Source organism: Pelodiscus sinensis, chromosome 9 (genome assembly GCF_052426305.1).
Source record: "Pelodiscus sinensis isolate ZL-2025 chromosome 9, ASM5242630v1, whole genome shotgun sequence".
NCBI classification, from domain to species: domain Eukaryota; kingdom Metazoa; phylum Chordata; order Testudines; family Trionychidae; genus Pelodiscus; species Pelodiscus sinensis.
In genome coordinates this window covers 42,756,445-42,778,514 of record NC_143060.1, presented here as the reverse complement: position 1 = coordinate 42,778,514, position 22,070 = coordinate 42,756,445, and the positions used below count along the sequence as shown (strand labels likewise).

General features: G+C 39.2%; 1 protein-coding gene and 1 long non-coding RNA gene across 8 annotated transcripts in view; one reads left to right on the top strand and one right to left on the bottom strand.

Moving 5' to 3' along the window:
* COL11A1 (collagen type XI alpha 1 chain) overlaps positions 1-22,070 on the top strand; it is a 262,532-nt gene that overhangs the window by 158,540 nt on the left and 81,922 nt on the right. For all 7 annotated transcript variants that reach the window (XM_075936624.2, XM_014571895.4, XM_075936623.2 and 4 more), the window contains 5 exons: positions 664-717; positions 3,975-4,028; positions 6,559-6,666; positions 7,886-7,975; positions 8,244-8,297. In XM_075936624.2, coding sequence (XP_075792739.2) covers positions 664-717; positions 3,975-4,028; positions 6,559-6,666; positions 7,886-7,975; positions 8,244-8,297 — 360 coding nt within the window. The remainder of the gene's footprint in view (positions 1-663; positions 718-3,974; positions 4,029-6,558; positions 6,667-7,885; positions 7,976-8,243; positions 8,298-22,070) is intronic.
* LOC142830591 (uncharacterized) lies at positions 4,232-7,723 on the bottom strand. Its single transcript, XR_012905969.2, has 2 exons — positions 7,512-7,723; positions 4,232-4,300 (listed from the first exon to the last, which is right to left on the bottom strand). It is a non-coding gene; the product is annotated as an uncharacterized LOC142830591 (long non-coding RNA).

The following is a 22,070-nucleotide window of genomic DNA, read 5'->3' as shown; positions in this document are numbered from 1 at the left end:
TTCGGTCTTTCTGATGCTGCCCCTTGTTAAACAGTGCCATAGCTGTAACTCTCCAGAAGCTTATTATTAAACTATTTTCAGGGATTATGTAGAGACTTTGAATTTTGAAATATTAGATATTCATTTCATACGTGCATGCACATACACACACATGGGGTTGACAGGATTGCTAGGCCCCCTGGGCAATGTGGAGGAGGGCCCACTCTGCACTCCCAGAAAGGGCAGGGCCTTGGATAGAGGGGCAGGGCTGGGGTAGCAACCCCTCAGTGCCTCTGGACCATATGGCGTCCCCCACCTCTGCCATCCTTAGCACTACCTGGCACTCTGACTGATTTCGAAGGCTCATGGCTCCAGCTGCTGCAATAGTAGCAGAGGCAGACAGGATCTTGGGCCCTTTTGAATTGCTGGATCCTGAGGCAATTACCCTTCCTTCCCCATTGCTTGGCCAGGGCGCACACAATCAATATCCAGATAGTTTTACATGAATTAAGCAGTCAGCAGAAAAAAGTAAAATATTAAAATTGTATCAAGTTTTCACCAAAGCAGTAAAAGCTGTCCTGAAAGTCTAAAAAAGATCACAGAGATTATTAGGGATTATTGCATATTATTTTCCAATCTAAAGATGAATGAGAAACCTCTGATTTATTTTTCTTGCAATTTCAGGGGCCACCCGGGAAAGATGGCTTGCCAGGGCACCCAGGACAGCGGGGTGAGACTGTAAGTACATTGGTTCTGCTGTTTCAGGCTGTCGCACACCTACTTAGTTCTCTGTGATCTTTTAAAAAATGTCAGTGAAGGCACAGTTCCCTTGCTTTATACCAAAAATTGCAGGAAAAAGTGAGAGAGAATTTTATGTTGGTACCTAACTTTGTTCATAGAAAGCGAAAACCCATTAAAACTTAGTGGGTTGGATGCCAGGTACTTTAATTTTTGTCTCTGTGTGTTAAAGGTGAAATTATTTCTGGTTGTTACACATTAAAAATATGAAACTGACCTTAAGTATACAATAGATAATGAGGCAACATAATTCTCTGTTATCAGCTTGGAAAAAGACATCTGAGGAACAACATAATATTTGCCTCACTAAGAGCCATGTAAGATGGCAGAAAAAAGTATTAGTGCCAGCCTACTAGGAAACTTGAAAGCTAACAATTTAGAAAAGTAGAGCCAAGAGTGATTGAGACCAAACAGTGCACAAAATTGTACAGCACAAGAACTGTTTGGGTGTTCTTACTGGAAAAGTATGTCTACAAAGGATAAATGTACATTTGAGAAAGACTCTATACATGTTGTATTATGAACTAACATCCCACTGAAATCCAAAGAAATAAAATTGGCAATGTAATAAAAGAACATTATTTTGATCTAAATAATTTACAGTTACTCCTTTAGCAACTAGTAGCATTGATTTATAATTTCGCTCATCAGGATGAATCAACTGCTTAAACAGATATTACAGCAGGACTCTTGATTCATCTCCACAAATATGGAAAATACAAAAAGCTGACACACCGAACCAGAATTTCTTTTTTATTTGTTACAATGTGCTTAGCTTCATATAGCATATGAAATGCCACAAGAATATTATAAGAGTATGCTCTGCTTGCTAATATACACACACCTGATGGAGTAGTATAAGGGTTTTATTGTCAACTGATTGGGTATTCTCTGTCTCTATGATCTCCTTTGATGCTCATTGCTACTTTCACAAACCTCCTTTACATTTTTATTCTTATATCAGACTGTAGGAGCAGATATGCTAATTGCACAGGAGAAAAAACAGACTTGACAAATATGCTCTGAAACACATCTGTCTTCTGCAGAAGTGGAATCAGTAGATGTTTTCAAGGCTGTTTCACTGAATATGGACTCAGTTCAACACTTCTTTCTGTCTCCTGACACAGAGAAAACTCGTTTTGACATCAGTGATAATTGTACCTGAGTGAGGAATGCTGAATAGGGCACAAAACACATAACTAATATGAGGTCAGATTGTACCTTTATGCAAATAGGCAGTGAAGATAAAGGAAGATAGGTTATAATGGGCTTCACTCACCACTGTAACACCTCTTCAGAGCTAGGTCTAGGGATCAGCTCATCTGATCTTGAACTCCCTTGTATAGCTTGTTTGCTCCATAGCCTCTCTTTCTCTCACTCGAAATGAGGATGATCTCTCTTCACCACACAGCCCTTCAGTTAGGCCACTAGGGGTACTGCTACACTTATTTCGGAATAAGCCATTCCAGAAGAAATACTCTGAAATATCTTATTTCAAAATAATGCGTCTACACTACAGGGAAGCCTGAAATTAGTCTGAGGCAGGCTCCCCTAATGTGGATGCAGTACCTTGATTTAGAGCCCCAAGAAGCACTAGGGAGTATTTACTTTGAATGACCCTAGGGAGGAGCTATTTCAAAATAGCAGCAGTGGAGTGCCCACACTACCGCTATTTTGAAACAGCAGTTTCGGAAGAAGCGTTATTCCTTGTGGAATGAGGTTTACAGAAGCCAGAATAAGCTGTCTTTTATTTCAAAATTATTTCAAAATAATGGAATTGCTGTGTAGATGCTCACATTGTTATTTCAAAATAACTGTGCTGTGTAGATGCACCTGTCTAATCTTTCCCTGCTGGTGTAGCCAAATCCAACTTGTCTCAGGTGCTGTGATTCCTGGTACCTGTGACACTTTCCCAATTTCTCGTAGGGGAGCTAGAACCCACCTGTTTTAGCCCTGGGACCCTATCAATAACAGCCAAGGTCTACACTTTCAACCCCTCTACTGCTCTTTCCCAGGATTTCTTCTTACTCTACTTTCCTCAGGCTTTCTTCTTACTCTACTTTCCTCCCTTCAGTTTATCCACTTCCATCAGGAATAGGCTCTCAGGGCTTTTTAGCAAAATGCAGGACAATGTAGCACTTTAAAGACTAACAAGATGGTTTATTAGATGATGAGCTTTCGTGGGCCAGACCCACTTTTTATTTCCCCAAGTTTCCTCCTACCCTTTTCTCTGTGCCCAGAGACCAAGTCCAGACTCTTCTCATGGCCTTTTTCTGCTGCAAAATTCATCCAACGTCTCTTCCGGCTGGGCTTCATCAGCAATTAGTAATTTATAAATCCAGCCGGGCTCTCCCCCAGGTGCTACTTATAAGGTTAACTGGCCCTATCTGAGCCACCTTACCCCTTTCAGGGATCATGTGGGTTGAACACCACATTGTGGGTGAAGGATGCAGAGATATACTAGTGTGCAGGAGTGGTATGCTAGATTACATATTGTGCAGCAGTGAGTTCATTCTTCCAAGGCTATGCCAGGCTACACTCCCTCCAATGCTGAACTACTTCTTAAGAGCAAGATTGAGCCCTTGTATAGGCAATAACTTGAATTGAGGATGCCAGAGAATTTGCTGATTTGCTTTGAACTGAGGACTGTGGGTGCTTACCAGAAACCTCAGATTTTGACATTCTTTTGGAATACTGTCCGCTGAAATTCATTTCATATTTTCCTTTCCATTTTCTTCATTTCAAATTCTCACTATTTTCTTTTTTCGATTAAATTTTATGTTCCTTCCACATCACCTTCTCCCAAACTCCTCAATCTTCCATCCATGCCTTTCTTTACATTTGTCTCTCTTGGCCATATGAGTTCATAGTATCTGTGTCTATATGTATTTTTAGCTGAGTTCCAGAAGTATCACTCATGCATTCAAAATCACCTAATACATTTTATGGAAAGATAAGTGTAAAAGTGACTGGCATTTCTTATGATAGCTCTGTAGGAGCAGCGCTAACAATGACTGGGAAGGACAGGGCTTTGAAAATTTCAAATTTAGGTACACCAGAATAATAGAGCTCTCAGTGTGTATTCTTGAAGATGAACTCCTAACATGAAATTTCTCTCACCTCTTCAGCATATATTTGAGTTTTACTCATCTACAACTTGCCATGCATAATTATGTATTATATATTTCATTTCACAGGGTTTTCAAGGCAAAACTGGCCCCCCAGGTCCTGGTGGTGTTGTTGGACCGCAGGTAGACCATTTTAAACATTAATCTAACTATATGATAACACTGTTAAAGATTGTTTTATGACTAAAGTAAAGAGCTGCTGTTTGTGAGTATATCAAACACACTGATGGACATGTTAACTCCAGTGTTACCCAGAAACTTACAGCAAATGTAGCAAAAATGTATTTAAGCAGGAATTGAACTCCATAAAAACCAAAGACATTGCGCGTGATTCTCCACTGTATTTCATCAACTGTAGTTATTTCAACGAGTGCAGAATAAGTTTTCCCCAGGAGCTGAAAATTAAGAATAGGAGTCCTTACTTTGAATTCTTTTTTAGAATGACGAAATAACACCTTATGTTGTATTATCTTAGATGGGGAGATTGAAGCATTTTGATTATTTTTATAGGCTTTGAATGAGGTTTACTTCAAGGACGTATTTGATTATACTTACATTGTTACTTTATTTAAAGTGCTCTTTGTGACACTAACTCTTTCATTTACCACTTATCTTATATACTAATAGCCACACAGGAGATTAGCAAATTGAATATGGAGAAAAAGTTAACAGAACAGACTGTAGATCTAAAAACCAAATCATACTAACTGGATAGGGACTGGACCACACAAAAAACGAACGTTTCATTATCTCTTCTCACAAGCAATTCCATCATGGTTCAGAGCCCCAGACTTTCTAGAAAGACTTTCTAGAAAGATTATCCAGAAAGAATGTTAAATGCATCCAGTGGATTACAGAGACTTAATTTTGTTAATCATTAAAAGAATAGTATTTTCTACCAGATTCCACAGTAATTGACTGTAGAGATATTGTTGAATATATCTTTTAACAACTACTGGTGACATTTGTTGAATAATATATTCCCCTGTTTACTCATTGACCAGAACTAATATTAGCTCATTTTATAGCATATATTACCAAGACACAACATTTCTGTAGAAAATGGGTTTACTTACTTGTGTTTAAGGATTCTTTTAGAAAAACACAAGGAGGGCTGAAAGTTCCATTAGAGATAAAAAATAATGTAGCTTCAACCAATCTTTCAGAAACAGACCTTTTTAAAATACCCTCTTCTGTAGTTAATTACAGATGGCATCTGAGTATATTTGATGCTACAGTTCCCTCCTGTTCTACCACTTCAGTCAATCAAAACGGAATGTGTTTTATTGTGTGTGATTTTTGCTCCTTTGTTTAATTTTAAAGATATCTATTCAATCAATATTTTCATAAACACATATTTCCTGGACCTACTGTTATTGCCAGAACTGCTACTGCTGGCATTTTGTTTCCATTTCCACATTTGCTTAAGTGTTAGCATCCACTATTACAACCCAGATTAACAGATAAAACATTTTTTGTGGCATAAAATGTACCATATGTAGTATTATCTAATACTCCAAAGTGACTTTGTGACTCAATTAAAATGGTAATTAAAATAGTTAGCTATTAGAATTATAAAGCTCTTATGAAAAATATTATTCACTACTCTCACCCTTTCCTTTGAATCAACACTGATTTACAGAGATTCTCTCTGTCTCTCATTATAATTTGGAATAGAGCTCTGTCAGGGGGTACGCCCCTGTCAAGGGGCTTGGCCCCCTCCTACCGGGCCTGTACAGTACCCCCAAAGTCCCAACGTAAAAGTCCAGGCCCCTCTATCAGGGCATATACGATACTAGAGGCCTAGCCGCTCTGAGAAGCCTCCCCTGGCCCGGGGTTTGCTTATCCAGGGAAGGGCAAATGGGTGGTAGGGGGACCCGGGCCCTCCCTCTCCACCGGGTCCCAGCCCAGGGCCCTTTAGGCAGGGTCTATGGCTCCTGCCAGCTCGGCGGGGGATCCGGCCGATACACGCCGAGCCAAACTTTGTATCCTTTGCCCTGGGCTGCTTCCTACCACACCCTGGTTCCCCCCGGGCCTCTTCGCCTCTCAGGCAGGACCTGTCGGGGTTGCGGGCGCGCTCCTGCCGCCCTGGGTCGGCGGCTGCTTCCTCCGTGTCAGGGTCCGGCACGGGCCGCGACTCTGGTCCCAGCGGCTGCAAGAACACTGGCCCAGCCTGGTCTCCTCCTTCGCCCTGGGGCCCCCTTGACTGCCGGGCTCCTTCTGCCTTTATACCCGGCCGCTGTTGGGAGCATGCCCAGCAGGGTTGGAGGGGCGGGGCTTTCTTTGCCAGCTGGGCCTGGGCTATCCTCTGCTCATCAGTGCGGGGCCTGTCCGCCCCGTCACAAGCTCCAATAGCATCAAAACACCAGTTTGCTGTTGTCTAGTAAACTTCCATTCTTCTCAAAAGCACTTGTCAAGAATACAGCATTGTAACTCATCACCACTTAAATACACAAGTGCAAAAAATCCAGTGGATCAGGTCTCTGTATTGCATTCTCTCCATGGGAGGTTTCAGAGGATCTAACCAGCTGCTTCCTCCATCTTTTTCAGCTCATGGTGGGAGGACAGTTAACAAAATGTGGGGCAGAGGTTGCCCCCAAAAGCCAACCAAATACATTGTTTAAGGGAACTGAGGTTTTTCTTTTGTTCTTAGGGTCCTACTGGTGAGACTGGCCCAATTGGTGAAAGAGGTCACCCTGGTCCTCCAGGCCCGCCAGGTGAACAAGGTCTCCCAGGCTCTGCAGGAAAAGAAGGAGCTAAGGTATAACATGGCTTTTGGAAGGAAGGTGTCACATGGAGATAGATGGAATAAATGCTTACAAGCAGATACTGTTCATACCTATAGAAATTATAGCATAAAATAGGGACAGACACATTTTTTCCCAAGTGAGAGTCTCTTTAGCAGCTTGCCAAGGGCATACGGGCCTCACTTGCAACCTGGTAATTTTGCTATTCATTTCAGGATGAGCTATTAATTTATTTAAGACCAGGAGTTTTCATAGATCCTCCTTTTTTAATGTGGAAGTTTGTACATACACAACTTGTCTGCTCAGGTCAAGTTGGAGCTCTGCACTGGAATACAGGGATGTACCTCTGAGTGTGGCACTGGCCACATAGTAGAATTTCAGTTATAGTATAGAATTTTATTCAATTATTCATTGTAGATAAGAGAGCTATAACTTCCTCCATGAATGTCTCTTTAAAGAAACTAGGATAATTGTAATAACTTTTCAGATACCATAACTAACGTATATTATTATTTAAAATTGTCTGTAATCCTATGCTGTCACATTTTATAGTGATGAAGGACATAAAATACTTGAATAGCTGCACAGATGGACAGATAAATAGGTTTTTTTTGGTCACTGATTGTAACTAGAGCCTGCTGCTTCATTATATGTATGATAATTAGTCAAGCTAAGAATTTGTCACCGTTATTTTTAGTAAAATTCATGGACAGATCACGGCAATGAAGAAAATTCATGGAAGTTTTGACCTGCTCTTGATTTTACTAAAAATATCTGTGGCAAAGTGAGGATCTTCAGGTCCTCACAGTGGTTGCAATGGGGCAGCTGTGCAACAGCTAGGAACTCTAGGGGCCCTCACCATAGGTTAAGAGTTCACACTCCAGGGTCCCTCATCACTTGCAGCAGTTGTGGGCAACTGGGTACTACTGCCACCCACAGCTCTAGTGCCCATGGCAGCTGGTTGCTCAGTGGTTGTCTGCTGCCCATGGGGTTTGGGACCTATGGGGTATCCCCACCTCTTGCAGCAGCTTGGAGCGCTGGTGAGCACCAGAGGCTCAGGGGCATCATGCAGTTCACAATGGCGGACTCTGCAGCTCTTAACTGCCACAGGCTGAAGTCACAAAGGTTGTTGGAACTCCCAAGTTCCACGACTTCTGTTTCTTCCATGATTAAATTGTGACCTTGCTGATTAGTAACTAACATGCAGTTTTTGAAACCTCTGCATTTTCACAGGGTGACCCAGGCCCTCAAGGTATATCTGGAAAAGATGGACCAGCGGGTCTCCGTGGTTTCCCAGGAGAAAGAGGCCTTCCAGGAGCTCAGGTATAAACAGCAGCATTGATGACTGTGGATAGAGTGCTTATAGAGTATCCTGGGGAACAATGAGTTAAACCGTCTGTTACAGGAAGCACATCCCACTGTGCTCTGAAAATGAATGCAATAGGAAATGCACCATCTGTGAGGGTTAAATTCCAATGGTTATCCATTCACCGTTGGTAATTTATTCTAGAATATCTTCTTGCTTTTAAAATCCTTCATCTTAAATATGTTGCAAAATAAAATGGAACAACATGCTTCTCTCGTTTTTTAGGGTCCAGCTGGTCTGAAAGGAGGAGAAGGCCCACAAGGCCCACCTGGCCCGGTTGTAAGTAACTATACTAGCATTACAGAAATACAAACAACCTCCTTTCTGAGTCTTCACATGCTGTTTTGTTTTCATCAACACAGATTGTAAAACAGTCAGGGAGCTCTGTCATTCACATCAATCAATAGTTATTTTCTACTAATTGCATGTACTAATGCGCCTATCTACATAAAGAATGTATAGGTATTGAAATATCTGAAACCTGCTGCTATCAGTAGATGCAAAATTGACTGGCTTCTGAGCATTTCCCAGCTAGACTAGTTATTAACAAGCATGAAATAATCCTTATCAAGGAAAAACCACAAACTGTGGATGTAATGGCCAATCAGGCTGATGTTACCTTTCCTTTCTATAACTTCTGTACACCACAGGTTTGACCCTTATAACTTGAGTGGATTTTGCTGTGCTATTCAGAATCTTAAATTTGCTGTTAAAAGATTTTAAGCCATTGGTATGAATCATATCCACTAATGTCTTGCTGATTTTTCAGTCTGACCACTTAAACAATAATACCAATATTGAGTAAACTTCCCTTCATGCTAACAAGTCAAGTAGATTATGTTTTTAGTTTTTAATAAGGCTGCAAGAAAATTGCGGTCAGCAAAGAGTAGTAAATAACTCCTCCTTTTACCCTTTGTTTTCTGACATTTCCACGCTGTGGGGATATATCATATACTCTGTATACATTTCTCTAATTAACTATTGTACAAATTATGGTTGTTGTCAGAAATGAGCACCTGAAGACTATTTTGGAAGACTTAGTTGATATTTTTTTACTAAGTCTGCAGAACTCAGCAGACAGTTAACTTTGTATCACAGGCTTTAAGGAACCAGTCACATTTTCAATTCTGTTGCAGAAACTATTAAAAATAAACACCATGGATGATACATTGCCAGAGATACTGAGGCATTAATAATGTTATATCTAAGAAACTGAGCTTTCATTGAAAAACCTTACTTTCATTCAGTAAAAGTTTACATTTGTTATTTTTCCATTAGACTTATTACCAACCTTGGCATAAAGTAGATTTTCTTGTCTTTATTTATCACTGTAAAACTAACATTTTACATTTTACTCCTTCATCAAAAAGAGGGTTTTCTTCACTGTAAGTAAGTAGGCCTATAGAATTTTACACAACCAGTTTAAGGTCAAGAGCTTTTTCTATCACCAGGTGTTTGTTTTTGTTTAGTCTTTACTTTCTACTAATGAGCTCTTCATTACATCTTGAACTGTAGTTCCTGGGAAATGTCAAATATAAGGTATTAAAAATAGAATACAGACTTTTTAATAACCTATTTTTGCTCTAATTTTAATGCAAGAGCACTCTATGAATGCTAAAGCTATTACATTTATGCTCAAATGCACAGCATGCAGTTCTTGACAACCATCTGCTTAATGCACTTCTCTCTTTTGGTGAGCCCAGGTGGAAAAGTAAATTGACATAAAACATTTCTGCATAGGAAGAAGTAGTGGAGGAAGTGAAAGTATATATGTTTGGATAATAAAGTTTGTGAATATTTCTACAATCTATATTTGCTTTAATGCTTATAAAGAGAGCATATAAAGAATTCTTATCTGAAAAACTCTTGATTTGGAGATATCCCTAAGTTTGGGAAAGAGCTGCAGTTTAACATTTTTGCATACTAATTCTTTCATCTAGAATGTCATCAAGAAGAAGAATGATAGCACTTTAATTTTCAACTTGCATTTGATATGTTCAGTTCCTTCCTTTCTTCCCACCATGCTATATATACATTTTTCCTAGGAACTGAAACAAAAAGGCCCCCAAAGTAGGAACCTTACTATTCACCTGGTACAAAAACAGCACTTTTTCACAATAAGTATTACTTAAATTTCTGGTTATATTCACATCATATAATTTCACTACAGATATTTCACCCTTTTGTAATATACACTCTGTCCTATTAGGTAGACTATTGTTTTGACTACCAATTTTTCAACCATAGGCTAAGCAATTGGAAATGGATTCTAGATACTTTATGATGTAATAGATGTTCTAGGCTGATCATAGAAATGGTGAATATGGAAAAAGGGGGAAGCCTTTGCCAAAGTTTCATGAAGGCTATGTCTAAACTACATCCCTTTCTTGAAAAAGGGATGTAAATTAGACACTTCGAAATTGCAAATGAAGCCAGGATTTAAATTTCTCGTGCTTCATTTGCATAATGGAAAAACATCCATTTAGACAGGGATCGATCAAAAATAAAACCCTTTTTCAAAAGATCCTGCAATCCTCAAAAAATTAGGTTTACAGGATCTTTCGAAAAAACCTGCCGTTTTTGAAAGAACCATGTCTAGACTTTTCAAAATGGTTTTACTTTCAAAATGGTGCTTTTTTGAAAAAGTGCCATGAAGCAATTATGCAAATGAAACACTGGATATTTAAATCCCCGCTTCATTTGCACTTTTGAAGTGCCTCATTTATATCCCTCTGCTGACAGAGGAATGTAGTCTAGACATAGCGAGAGACTACTTGAAGCAGAAAGAAAATCAAACACACCCACAGATATTCCCAATCTCAGGAAAAAGTCCTAAATTTTATTAGATAGATTTTGTATCTCTGTAATTATGAACTTTGGAATTGCCTGATAGTTAGAAGATTAAAAGATACACCTGATACCATGGTGCCATGAGTATTTATCTTAGGGCCAAAAGGAGACCTAGAGCTTTAACTCACTGCTGTCTGTGGGAGTTGCAGGGCAGATCATTGACATATGGCCCTAAAATAATTTCCTAACTTTTTTAGGGACTATGGGGTTAAATATACAGTCAGTCATTTTTGGGAGAGGTTTAGTAAAAACAGAATATTTGTTCACCATACAAAATAGGAAGAGTATTAATCCCTGCGGACGACTTTGCCATATAAGCCAGTACTGACTGCTCCTGAATAGATAGAAAATGCAAAACCATAAGCTGTTTGGCAGTATGTACAGCTGCAAGAACATGACAGAGAATGACCATTTCAGAACACATCACATGCTAATTGTAGTGCTGACAGTGAAATGGACAAAAGAGAGAGATTCATGAACACTATATAGCAAGATGTTTTCTTTTTTTTTTCTTTCTCTCTTTTTTTCCCACTGTTCTATCTGCTGTCTATCTTCTAACCAGTGATGTTCCCCTGCCTCTTTCATGATGCTGAAAGGCAGCTGAACGCTAGTGAGAGAAAGCTCTCTGGAAACTCAGACAATCATTGCTCATTAGCTCATTTGGGTGTTGAATGTCAGGGTCATACACTGAGCCAGTCAGATATAGCCAGTTACCTAAGTTGCTAGAATCAGTGCTATATGACTCTCTTTGATAGTAATTTCAGTCACAAGGTTGCTCATTCTAGAGAAATGTGCTAATTAGGAGAAATATTGTTACTATGACAAAATGTGTGTATATGCTTTATATTACCTGGCACTTCACAAAAAGAAACAGATAAAGACATACATTAATGAGCCTGCAATGTGTATGCTAAATATGAGACAAAACCTCAGACACCCATTCAGTTGAGGAAAAGAATGAATAACAAAAAAATGAAGGAGGGATGTCAAGGAGATGAATTTCAAAGGGGGTTAAGATGAAGAAAATTGTTCTTGGTCAGATAAGGAGACTATTTAATAAAAAAGCAGAATGAAAGAAAAGGAAGGAAGAGTGGGAAAGATGAAGTAGGAAGGGTTGAAGAAATCAGAGAGAAATGGAGTCGGAGAAGGTTGATTGACTTGATAAAGACCAGACGAGACTGTTACAATAATCCAAGCTGATCTGCATAACATTTAACTTATACATTATGCAAAACCAAATTCAAACACAGGATCATGTTAATCACACCCATCTCATATTCTATGCAGAAATAATGTTAATATCATGGTCAAATGATCATGCAAGCGTCAAGAAATTCAGAGCTTATATTCTTACAACTATCCTTCAGCACCATTGTGTTCTTCCATTACACAGTCACACACATGCAATAATATTATATGCTCTGTGACCCTGATCCCACGCCTCCTTTTTAGTCGAATGCTTAAATCCCAATTGACTTAGGTAGGATTTGATTTAATCAGAATTTAAATGTTTCCTTGACATTATTCAAGAATTTGAGTTCTCTGGTGATTAGGAATAGACTTATGCACATGCCTAAATGCTTTTCTGAATTGGGGTTATATGTCCATCTATAAAATATCTGAGCTGAAGAAGCAGATTTTTACTTTAACTCTCAGGCGTGTTTCTATCACCTATAGCTACAATGGAATTAACTCATCTCAGCTTCTTCCCCAAAAAGTGAGAGGAGGGCTATGTCTACACTGCAGGGAAAAGTCGGAAAAAGATATGCAAATTTCAAACTGCAATTTGCATATCTTTTTCCGCTTTTCTTCTGAAAGAGGCTTTTCTGACATTTGGCTTGTCTACAGGGGGCCAAATGTCAGAAAAAAAAAACCCTCTTTTAAAACCTCCCTTCTTCCTTGGAGAACAAGGTTTATAGGCATGCTGAAAAAACATGTCTGCTTTTCTGAAAATTCTGCAGCATAGACATAGCCAAAGAAACAAAGTTGTTCTCTCTAGGGTACCTGCCTCTTCTTATGGGCAGAATCCATATACTGATATTCTTGACTTTTGTGAAATGAGAATTTAGTAATAGTTGTAAAGAAAATGTATGCAAAATAACTGTAAAAGATAGTTGTGGGGTGGGCAAGGTAGAAGAGCTAACAGGAACAAGCCATCCCAATTTGAAGAAGGGATAGGAAATATGGCAGGTGATGTACGTGGCTTAACAGAGAAATTTTCAGTGAGCTGAAACTCAGAAATGAAGCTTACAAGAAGAGGAAACTTTGACAGATGGATAGGGAGGAATATAAAAAAATTGCTCAAGCATTTAGGTGTGTAAACAGGATGGCCAAAGCACAACTGGAGTTGCAGCTAGCAAGGAACATGAGAAGAATAAGGTTTCTATAGGTATGTTGGCAACAAGAAGGCCATGGAAAGTGCGGGACCCTTCCTGAATGGGGCAGTCACCTAAGGACAGATAATGTGGAAAAAGCTGAAGTATCCAATGCTTTTTTTGCCTCAGTCTTCAAATATAAGGTCAGCTGCATCAAGCAGCACAGTATAGGATGGTGTTGAGTAGCCTGCAGTAGTGAAAGAACAGGTTAAGAACTATTTAGAAAAGCTGGACATGCATAAATCCATGAGCTCAGATTTATTGCATCTGAGGTTATTGAGAGAGTTGGCTGATGTGATTACAGAGACACTAAAGGAAACTAAAGACCAATCAGCCTCATCTCAGCCCTTGGAAAAATCATGGATCAGGTCCTCAAGGAATCCATTTTGAAATACTTGTAGGGGAGGAAGGTGACCAGGAACAGTTAACATAACCAACTTAATTGCCCTCTGTTATGAAAACTGGTTCTGTGGATATTGGGAAAATGGTTGATATGATATACCTTGACTTTAGCAAAGCTTTTGATATGGTCTCCCATAGTATTCTTGCGAGTAAATTAAAGAATTATGGCTTGGACAAATGGACTATAACGTGGATAAACAGCTGGCTAGATTGTCCAACTCAACAGGTGGGATTGGTCCTGCTTTGGGCAGGGGGCTGGACTTGATGACCTCCTGAGGTCTCTTCCAGCCCTAAGATTCTCTGATTCTAACAGGTGGTGATCAATGGCTCAGTGTTTAATTGGCAGCCGCTTTCAAGTGAAGTGTCACAGGATTTGGCCCTGTGGTTAGTTTTGTTCAATATCTTTATTAATTATCTGGATGATGGTATGGATTGCACTCTCAACAAGCTTGCAGATGACAGCAAAACTGGGTGTAGAGATAGATCTGCTATAGGGTAGAGCATTGCTAGCTGATCAAGGGAAATGATTATTCACCTTGTTTCCACACTAGTGAGGCCACATCTAGAGTACTGCATCCAGTTTTGGGGTTTCCACTACAGAAAGAATGTGGACAAATTGGAGAGCATCCAGAGGAGAGCAACAAAAATGATTTATGGGGTTGGAGTTCATGATTTACGAGCAGAGGCTGGGGGAAATGGGCTTATTTTTCTTCAGAGGAGAAGAATGATGGGGGGACTTGATAGCAGCCCTACTAAAAGCATTTTTCCAAAGAGGATGGAGATGGGCTATTCTCAGTGGTGGCAGTTGACAGAACAAAAACACAAAAAACAATGTTCTCCAGTTTGCAGTGTGATAGATCTAGGTTGGATAATGGGCAGAACTTCTTCATTCGGAGGGTGGTGAAACACTGGAAAGGGTTGCCTAGGGAAGTGATGGAACCTCCATATTTAGAGGGTTTTAAAGTCAGGGCTGACAAAACCCTGACTGGAACGATTTAGATGGAGTTAGTCTTGCTTTGAGTAGGGGATTGGCCTACATGACTTCCTGAGGTCTCTTCCATCCCTAATCCTCTATAATGGCATGATTCTATGGATTCTATTAATGGGTTCTATAGATACAGCACAGTGGATTCTATATGGTGTATATAAAAAAATGAGTTTTTCAACCTTATGGATTTCAGTCTAGAACTGAGCAGACCTAAATGTATTTAGATTATGATATCTGACAAGATCAGAGATCATAGTGGTATGCCTGCAGGCTAGCACATTTTTTTAAAAAAATGTATATTCATTAAAGTCTCAGGAATCAAAATGAAAGCAATATGAATCACATGCAGGTTTCTGGATAACCATACAAAGAACCATCCTTTGCTCTCTGGCAGAATGCACGTTTCTGATCCCTGTACAAATACTGTATGAACAATCTTGCAAAATCAAATCTTACTAAAGATAATTTGTAATAAGATTTGGAGCAGGCACTGGCATCACAGAGTTCTGCTACTCTTTTCTATATGGCTGCTCTTGCGCAAAAACTTGCTGCCTGTCTACACTGGCTGCATGTTCTTGAGCAATTAAACTGACATTCTAATGTATAAAATCAGGGCTTCTTGCGCAAGAACTCTGATGCTCCAGCTCAAGAAGAAGCCTTCTTGCACAAGAGCTCTTCCAGAAGAGTCCAGTGTAGACAGGCAACATGAATTTCTTGTGCAAGAAAGCCCTAAGGTTAAAATGGCCATCAGAGCTTTCTTGTGCAAGAGAGCATCTACACTGGCATGGATGCTCTTGCACAAAAGCACATGCCAGTGCAGACGTGCTCTTTTGGAAGAGTTTTTGTAGAAGAACTCTTCCATAAAAGAGTTTTTGTATAAGAACGCACCAATGTAGACGTAGCCTAAAGACCTTATTGTGGGAGTAGTGCTAGACAGAGCAGTCAGTTCACTCCTGGAGTAGAATACCATTTACCATGGGTTCGAATAACAGAATTGGGCTGACAGAGAAGAGAACAATGTAGAATCCCAGGATACCAGTCCAAGAACTAGCAAAGCTCAGATGTGCTTACTAATTTGAATATTGAAAAGATGAGATATATTCACAGTATCCAGGAATCCTCCTACTGTATTTTCCGTAACTTATTTATTCTTGGATGTACCATGCCACTTCCAGTCTCATTAGACCAAGGGAGAGGAATATAGCATTTGCTTTAAAGTGTTATAGACCACTGTACAAGTGCCAAGCTGAGAAGCCAAGGAAAGATGCTGTTGTAGCAAAAAGATCTTCAACAGTTTGCAACTCAAGTGAGAGATCTAAATTATTTAAAAGGTAAACTGTAGAAATGTGCAGTAATAACAATTTAGAAGCAGAGGAAAGCTCTAACTTTTCACATTCCCAATCAATATTTTTTTTCAATTTACAAACTTTAACATGCAGCTTACTTATCATCCCTTTATGTGTTTTTTAAGCAAGGCACAGACTTGCAATGCTGGGAGTTCTGCAATGACCTCATTTTAATATTTAAAATGAAAAAAAATCACAGAGAAAGGTAACTGCTAGTCGCAAATGCTAGCTTCTATTATTCTATATCCAGTTGCTAGACACCACAAACCACCGATCAATGAGTTCCATTCAACTGCATTTCATAAGAACATAAGAACAGCCGTACCGGGTCAGTCCAAAGGTCCATCTAGCTCAGTAGCCTGTCTGATGACAGTGGCCAGCACCAGATGCCCCAGAATGGGTGGACCAAAGACAATGATCAAGTGATTTGTCTCCTGCCATCCTTCTCCAGCCTCTGACAAAGAGAGCCAGGGACATCATTTCTATCCCCTGGCTAATAGCCTTTTATGGACCTAACCTCCATGAAATTATCTAGCTTCTCTTTAAACTCTGTTATAGTCAGTATATATTTCCAGGGCCTAGACTTGAGGAGAGAAGCCAAGCTCTCATGCTATTCACAGGCACATCACTGAGCAACTTCCTTTGAGGTCTCTTAGTCAAAACTTACTTTAGGATTTAAGCAAAGTGGAGGACCTTGCACTGAATGAATTTCACCCACGTTGATGCTCAGCCTTTAGACAATTACCTAAATTACATCTGGAATCTTCATGCCATATAAAGAGGTCTGCATGTTATCTCGGAGGAGAATAGTACCAAAAAGTTTTGGCAACTGAGTTACATCCTTGAGTCGAGTCTCTTGACAGGGTGTTTCAGCAGTTAGCATGTTAGAACCAGCCACTTCTAATGCAGCCTACCAGGAAGGTTCTGCACATGGAGGTGCATACTGTGACAAAACTGGCAGCTAAAGAAAAGAAGTAGAATCAGGTGTTTGTCCAGCAACAGCATTGACAATGTTTCATAGGGCTCTAGCGCAAGAGAGAGAGAGCAGTCCCTGACACTTGCAGATATTAGGTGAAACAGTATCAGGATATCTCTGGGGGGAATGGACTGCTTTTCGGGAGGGTACTGAGATGCTCAGGAGCTGAAAGTTCAGGCATTTGGGGGAACTGCAGAAGCAGAATACAAGATAGGATCTGATCAGAGCTTGCATGGGAGTCATTTTATAAATGCAGGACTATGTAGCACTTTAAAGACTAACAAGATGGTTTATTAGATGATGAGCTTTCGTGGGCCAGACCCACTTCCATTATTTGATCTGAGGAAGTGGGTCTGGCCCACGAAAGCTCAACATCTAATAAACCATCTTGTTAGTCTTTAAAGTGCTACATAGTCCTGTATTTTGTTTCAGCTACACCAGACTAACACGGCTACATTTCTATCACTATTTTATAAATGCATATGCTTGACCCTGGTGTTCTAAGGACTATAATATATTTTAAGCCTTGTTAGGAGCCACATGACTATTTAAAAATCTTATTCTACATATCATGATTATCTGTTTCTTTCTTTTAAATCTTCCTCTTATAAATGAAAAGAATGTCCTTATTTAATCTGATTAGGAGATGAAAAAAGGCTATAATCAAGGCATAGTAACCAAGCACTAAGCAACATGGTGAAGGTGTTGCTGAATATTGTAGATGTGTTCCTGAATGATTCATTAGTGACACAAATAACATGTGATGAATAGGCATTTTGAAATTAAATTATTCAATTATTTTCCACAGAACTATTTATGCTTCAAATTACATTTTTCCCCTTCAGATTTCTTATAGTAGTATCAGAAAAGATATATCGAGCAATTAACTCAGGCTACACTTTGTATTAATTATGCACATTTTAAAAATGTCCTGAACCTTACTCTTTTATCTAGTCTTTTAATGAAAGAATAAATAACATCTTAACAACCTATAGACTAACTTTTTTAAATGATCACTGAAAAAAAATCACATCAAGAGCTACACAATTTGAGTTATTGTCCTTCAGTAGGACACCATAACATGTAATTTTAAACATCCCATAATTTAGTTTGGAAAATTATTTACTCTTTCAAAACCGAACCTATGCTTTAATAAAGAAAATCATTTTAATTAACTTTTGCAGCACAACAAATGTTCAGATGCTGTATTTGTCATAAAAAGACAAAGCTTTCCACTGAAAAAGGACCTTCACCAACACAATATAGTTACCATGGCTATTAGTCCATAGAAACACCTTTTCCTGTGCTTTGCCATTGTGGAACCTTATTGTGATTCTCTGGGGAAAATATTCCTTTGCCACTGGGCATATACTCTTTATTCCAAAGAAGGGTTTATAATTTCCTTCATTAATTTACCATTGGCTAGATTCAACACTGTGCAATGTTAACATTGAAAGGGATATAGAGGAAAAGCACAGCACCAGGAGCAAAGAGGAGGAATACAGGCTTGCGAAGCCAGAGTTCCTTCTTCCTCCTAGAATTTCTTAGCCACACATTCTTAAACCAGCCTTGAAAGAAGGGGCAGCTTAGCCTTTCTGCCCAGCTGTGCTGGCTGGGTATGGTGCCAGAGCCTGACTCCTTGCAAGCACAGAAAGAAGCAGGCCAGTCTCATGAGGATGAAAGCGATATGTGGCTGTGCCTTATCAACTGTCCATCAGCCCATTGTGCACCATTGGAGGATCTGGCTGGAGTCTGGCCCTATTTTTTAAAGTGCTCTTATTATTTTCATTCAGAGTGTCACAGATGTCTTAGTGATAAAGTGAGTTCTTTAGCTCACAGCCAGACAAGCTAAAATTTCAGAGAGGTTACAGCAGAAATGTGTTGCTGTGCTTTTCTTGGCTGTTCACATCAGAAATGTATAAATTGATGGGATGGTACAGTCCATTGGTTTGGTAATGGGATGTGCAGAATCTTACCAGTGGGTCATGATTTGAAACCAGCCCAGCTGGCAAAAAGAATTTTTAGTCATTACTGTTTGGTGATATGTGATGTTTCAACCTGGTTACTGAACAGTTTTCTACCAAGATCAAAATATGGGCTATATAGAAGTCCATTGATTTGGACGGGTTTGTGCTACTGGCTAATCCATATTACCCTGGCATTTGCTGAATGCTAGTCACCACTTCTTTTCCCTCCATCCTGGGACAAGACTAACTGGCATCTGTCCATCTAGAATAAACATGTTATAAGCCATTGTGGAGCGTTCTCTGAAAACATCCACTCAATATGCAGCGGTGGTCAAAAAAGCAAACAGAATGCCAGGAATCATTAAAAAAGGGATAGAGAATAAGGGAATATCTTATTGCCTCTATATGAAACCATAGTACACCCACATCTTGAATACTGCATACAGATGTGGACTCAAGATATATTGGCATTGGAAAAGGTTCAGAAAAGGGCAACAAAAATAATGAGGGGTTTGGAACAGGTCCAATATGAAGAGAGATTAAAAGATCTGGGACTTTTCAGCTTAGAAAAGAGGAAACTGGGAGGATGGAGGAGAAATATGGTAGATGACTCTAAAATCATGACAGGTATGGAGAAAGCGAATAAGGAAAAGTTATTTACTTGTTCCTATAACATAAGAACTAGGGGTCCCAAAATGAAAGGTTTAAAACAAAAAGAAGTTTTTCTTCACACAGTGAACAATCAACCTGTAGAATTCCTTGTCAGAGGATGTTGTGAAGACCAGGAATTTAACCAGGTTCAAAAAAGAATTAGATAAATGCATGGAGGTTAGGTCCGTCAATAGCGATTAGCCAGGATGGGTTGGAATTGTGCCCCTAGCTTCTGTTTGTTAGAGGCTGGAAATGGATGACAGGAGAGGGATCACGTGATGATTAACTGGTTTGTTCACTCTCTCTGGGGCATCAGGTATTGGTTACTGTTGAAAGACAGGATACTGGGCTAGATGGACATTTGTCTGACCCAGTATGACTGTTCTTATGTTCTTATAGTCTTACAAACAGGACAGAAAAATCTGAATTGTCTCAGTTCATCTGGGCAGGCTCTGTTTGTGAACTAGTGAGGGTTTTTATGTATGCATTTTGTCTAGCCAGCTTGATCCAGCAGAAAAGATCCAAGCCCTCCTCAACTTCTGAAAGGTTATGGATCTTGGCTCTGAGGCTGGCTTACATATTTAAAGGAAAGGTCAACTTGTTGTTGAAAGGCCATAAACACTAGAGAACACCAGTGCTGCTGCAATGTGCATAGTCAACTGGGACATTAACTAATGGATGCTACAGTAGCCTCAGAATGGCTGGACTTAAAAAGATGTTAGAGTAGACCTTAGAGGTTAGTCATGCTTTTCTGCACATTGAGCTACACAGATTTTCCATGCTTGCTTGCTTAGATGCCATGTGACCTCAGTCCTCACAGTTCAAATTATTTTTTTTACTATTTCATTGATAATCTTACATTTCTAAGTCATCCTAGATCTACCCTTCTTTCTTATTGGATTCTCTGGCTTCCAACTGAGAGCCATGATCAGTGGTCGGTTATAATCCATTTGTAACACATGCCCTAGCATTGATGTCTTCTCTTACAAATTATTTGTGGTAGAGACCTCACGTTAGCCATTTTTCTGACCTCATAATTCCTTTTTCTTTCTTCATAGCTAACTCCTAATATTCCCTGCAAGTACTTAGAATCATAGAACACTAGAACTGGAAGGGACCTTGAGAGGTCATCGAGTCCAGTCCCCTACCCTCTTGGAAGGACCAAATACTGTCTAGACCATCCCTAATAGATGTCTATCTAACCTGCTTTGAAATATCTCCAGAGATGGAGATTCCACAACCTGCCTAGGCAACTTATTCCAGTATTTAAACACCCTGGCAGTTAGGAACTTTTTCCTAATGTCCAACCTAAACCTTCCTTGCTGCATTTAAGCTCATTGCTTCTTGTCCTACTTGCCCCACTTATGATGAAACACATCTAACTTCTGAGCATTTGTTCTTAAGTTGCCAGGTTTCACAATGACAACTGAATAGATGCTTGGTTTTGTATGTAAGGATACATATTAAGTTTCCACATTTTTACCAAACGCTGCATTTGCTTTGCTGATCCTTATTCTGATTTCCTAAAAGCACATACCATTTTGGCTTATTGTGCTTCCAAGCTATTAGAATTGATCTACCTTCTCTAGTTCCTCATTGTCGATTTTGATGTTTAAACCCATATCTCCAATTACCATGGTTTTATGTTTCTTTACATTGAGTCTCAGTCCAACCCTCTACATCATTTCATTTGTGCATGCTTGAAGTCCTTTAGTATTTTCATGTAGAATAGTGATATCATCAACAAAATCTAGACTGAATAATCTCAAATGATTCCACCTTAAGCCATATTGATTATTCTTACATCACTTGAGACCGTAGTCAATGATGAGGAAGCACAAGAATAGAAAAAGCATGCATTATCCCTTGCATTATACCTGTCTTAATTTCAAAGGATATATTTAATCCTTTATCCATTTTAACACAACATTCGGAGTTAGTATAAAATATTTTCCTTACACTAATAATTGTCATTTGAATTCCATAGTCTAATAATTTTCCAGATTACATACCTTTTACAAGCGGCGAGGAGTACTGTGGCACCTTATAGACTAACTGCAGTGTAGGAGCATAAGCTTTCGTGGGCAAAGACCCACTTTGTCAGATGCATAGACTTTAATCCATTTTTGTATTTTTACAGATTCAGACTAACACGGCTACCCCTCTGATACCTTTTACACTATCAAATGCTTTTTGAAAGTCTATGAAATTAATACAGAGGGTTCCTTGAAATTAACTTGTGTTTTCAATAACCCTTCTGAAGGTGAAAATTGTCTCTGTGCATGAATTACCTGGACTAAAACCAGATTGTTCCTCACTGAGAAGTATACTTAAATACAGTAATATGATGTAGATGTTTTTACACCTTTAGAAGTAAGGTATTTCAGCACAGAGCAAACCAAATCTGCTATAATTATTTTCTGTATAAAATTAATATATATTTCTAACATGCCTACTTGTGCATTATTAAAATTTCTGGTCATAGACTTTAATCCAT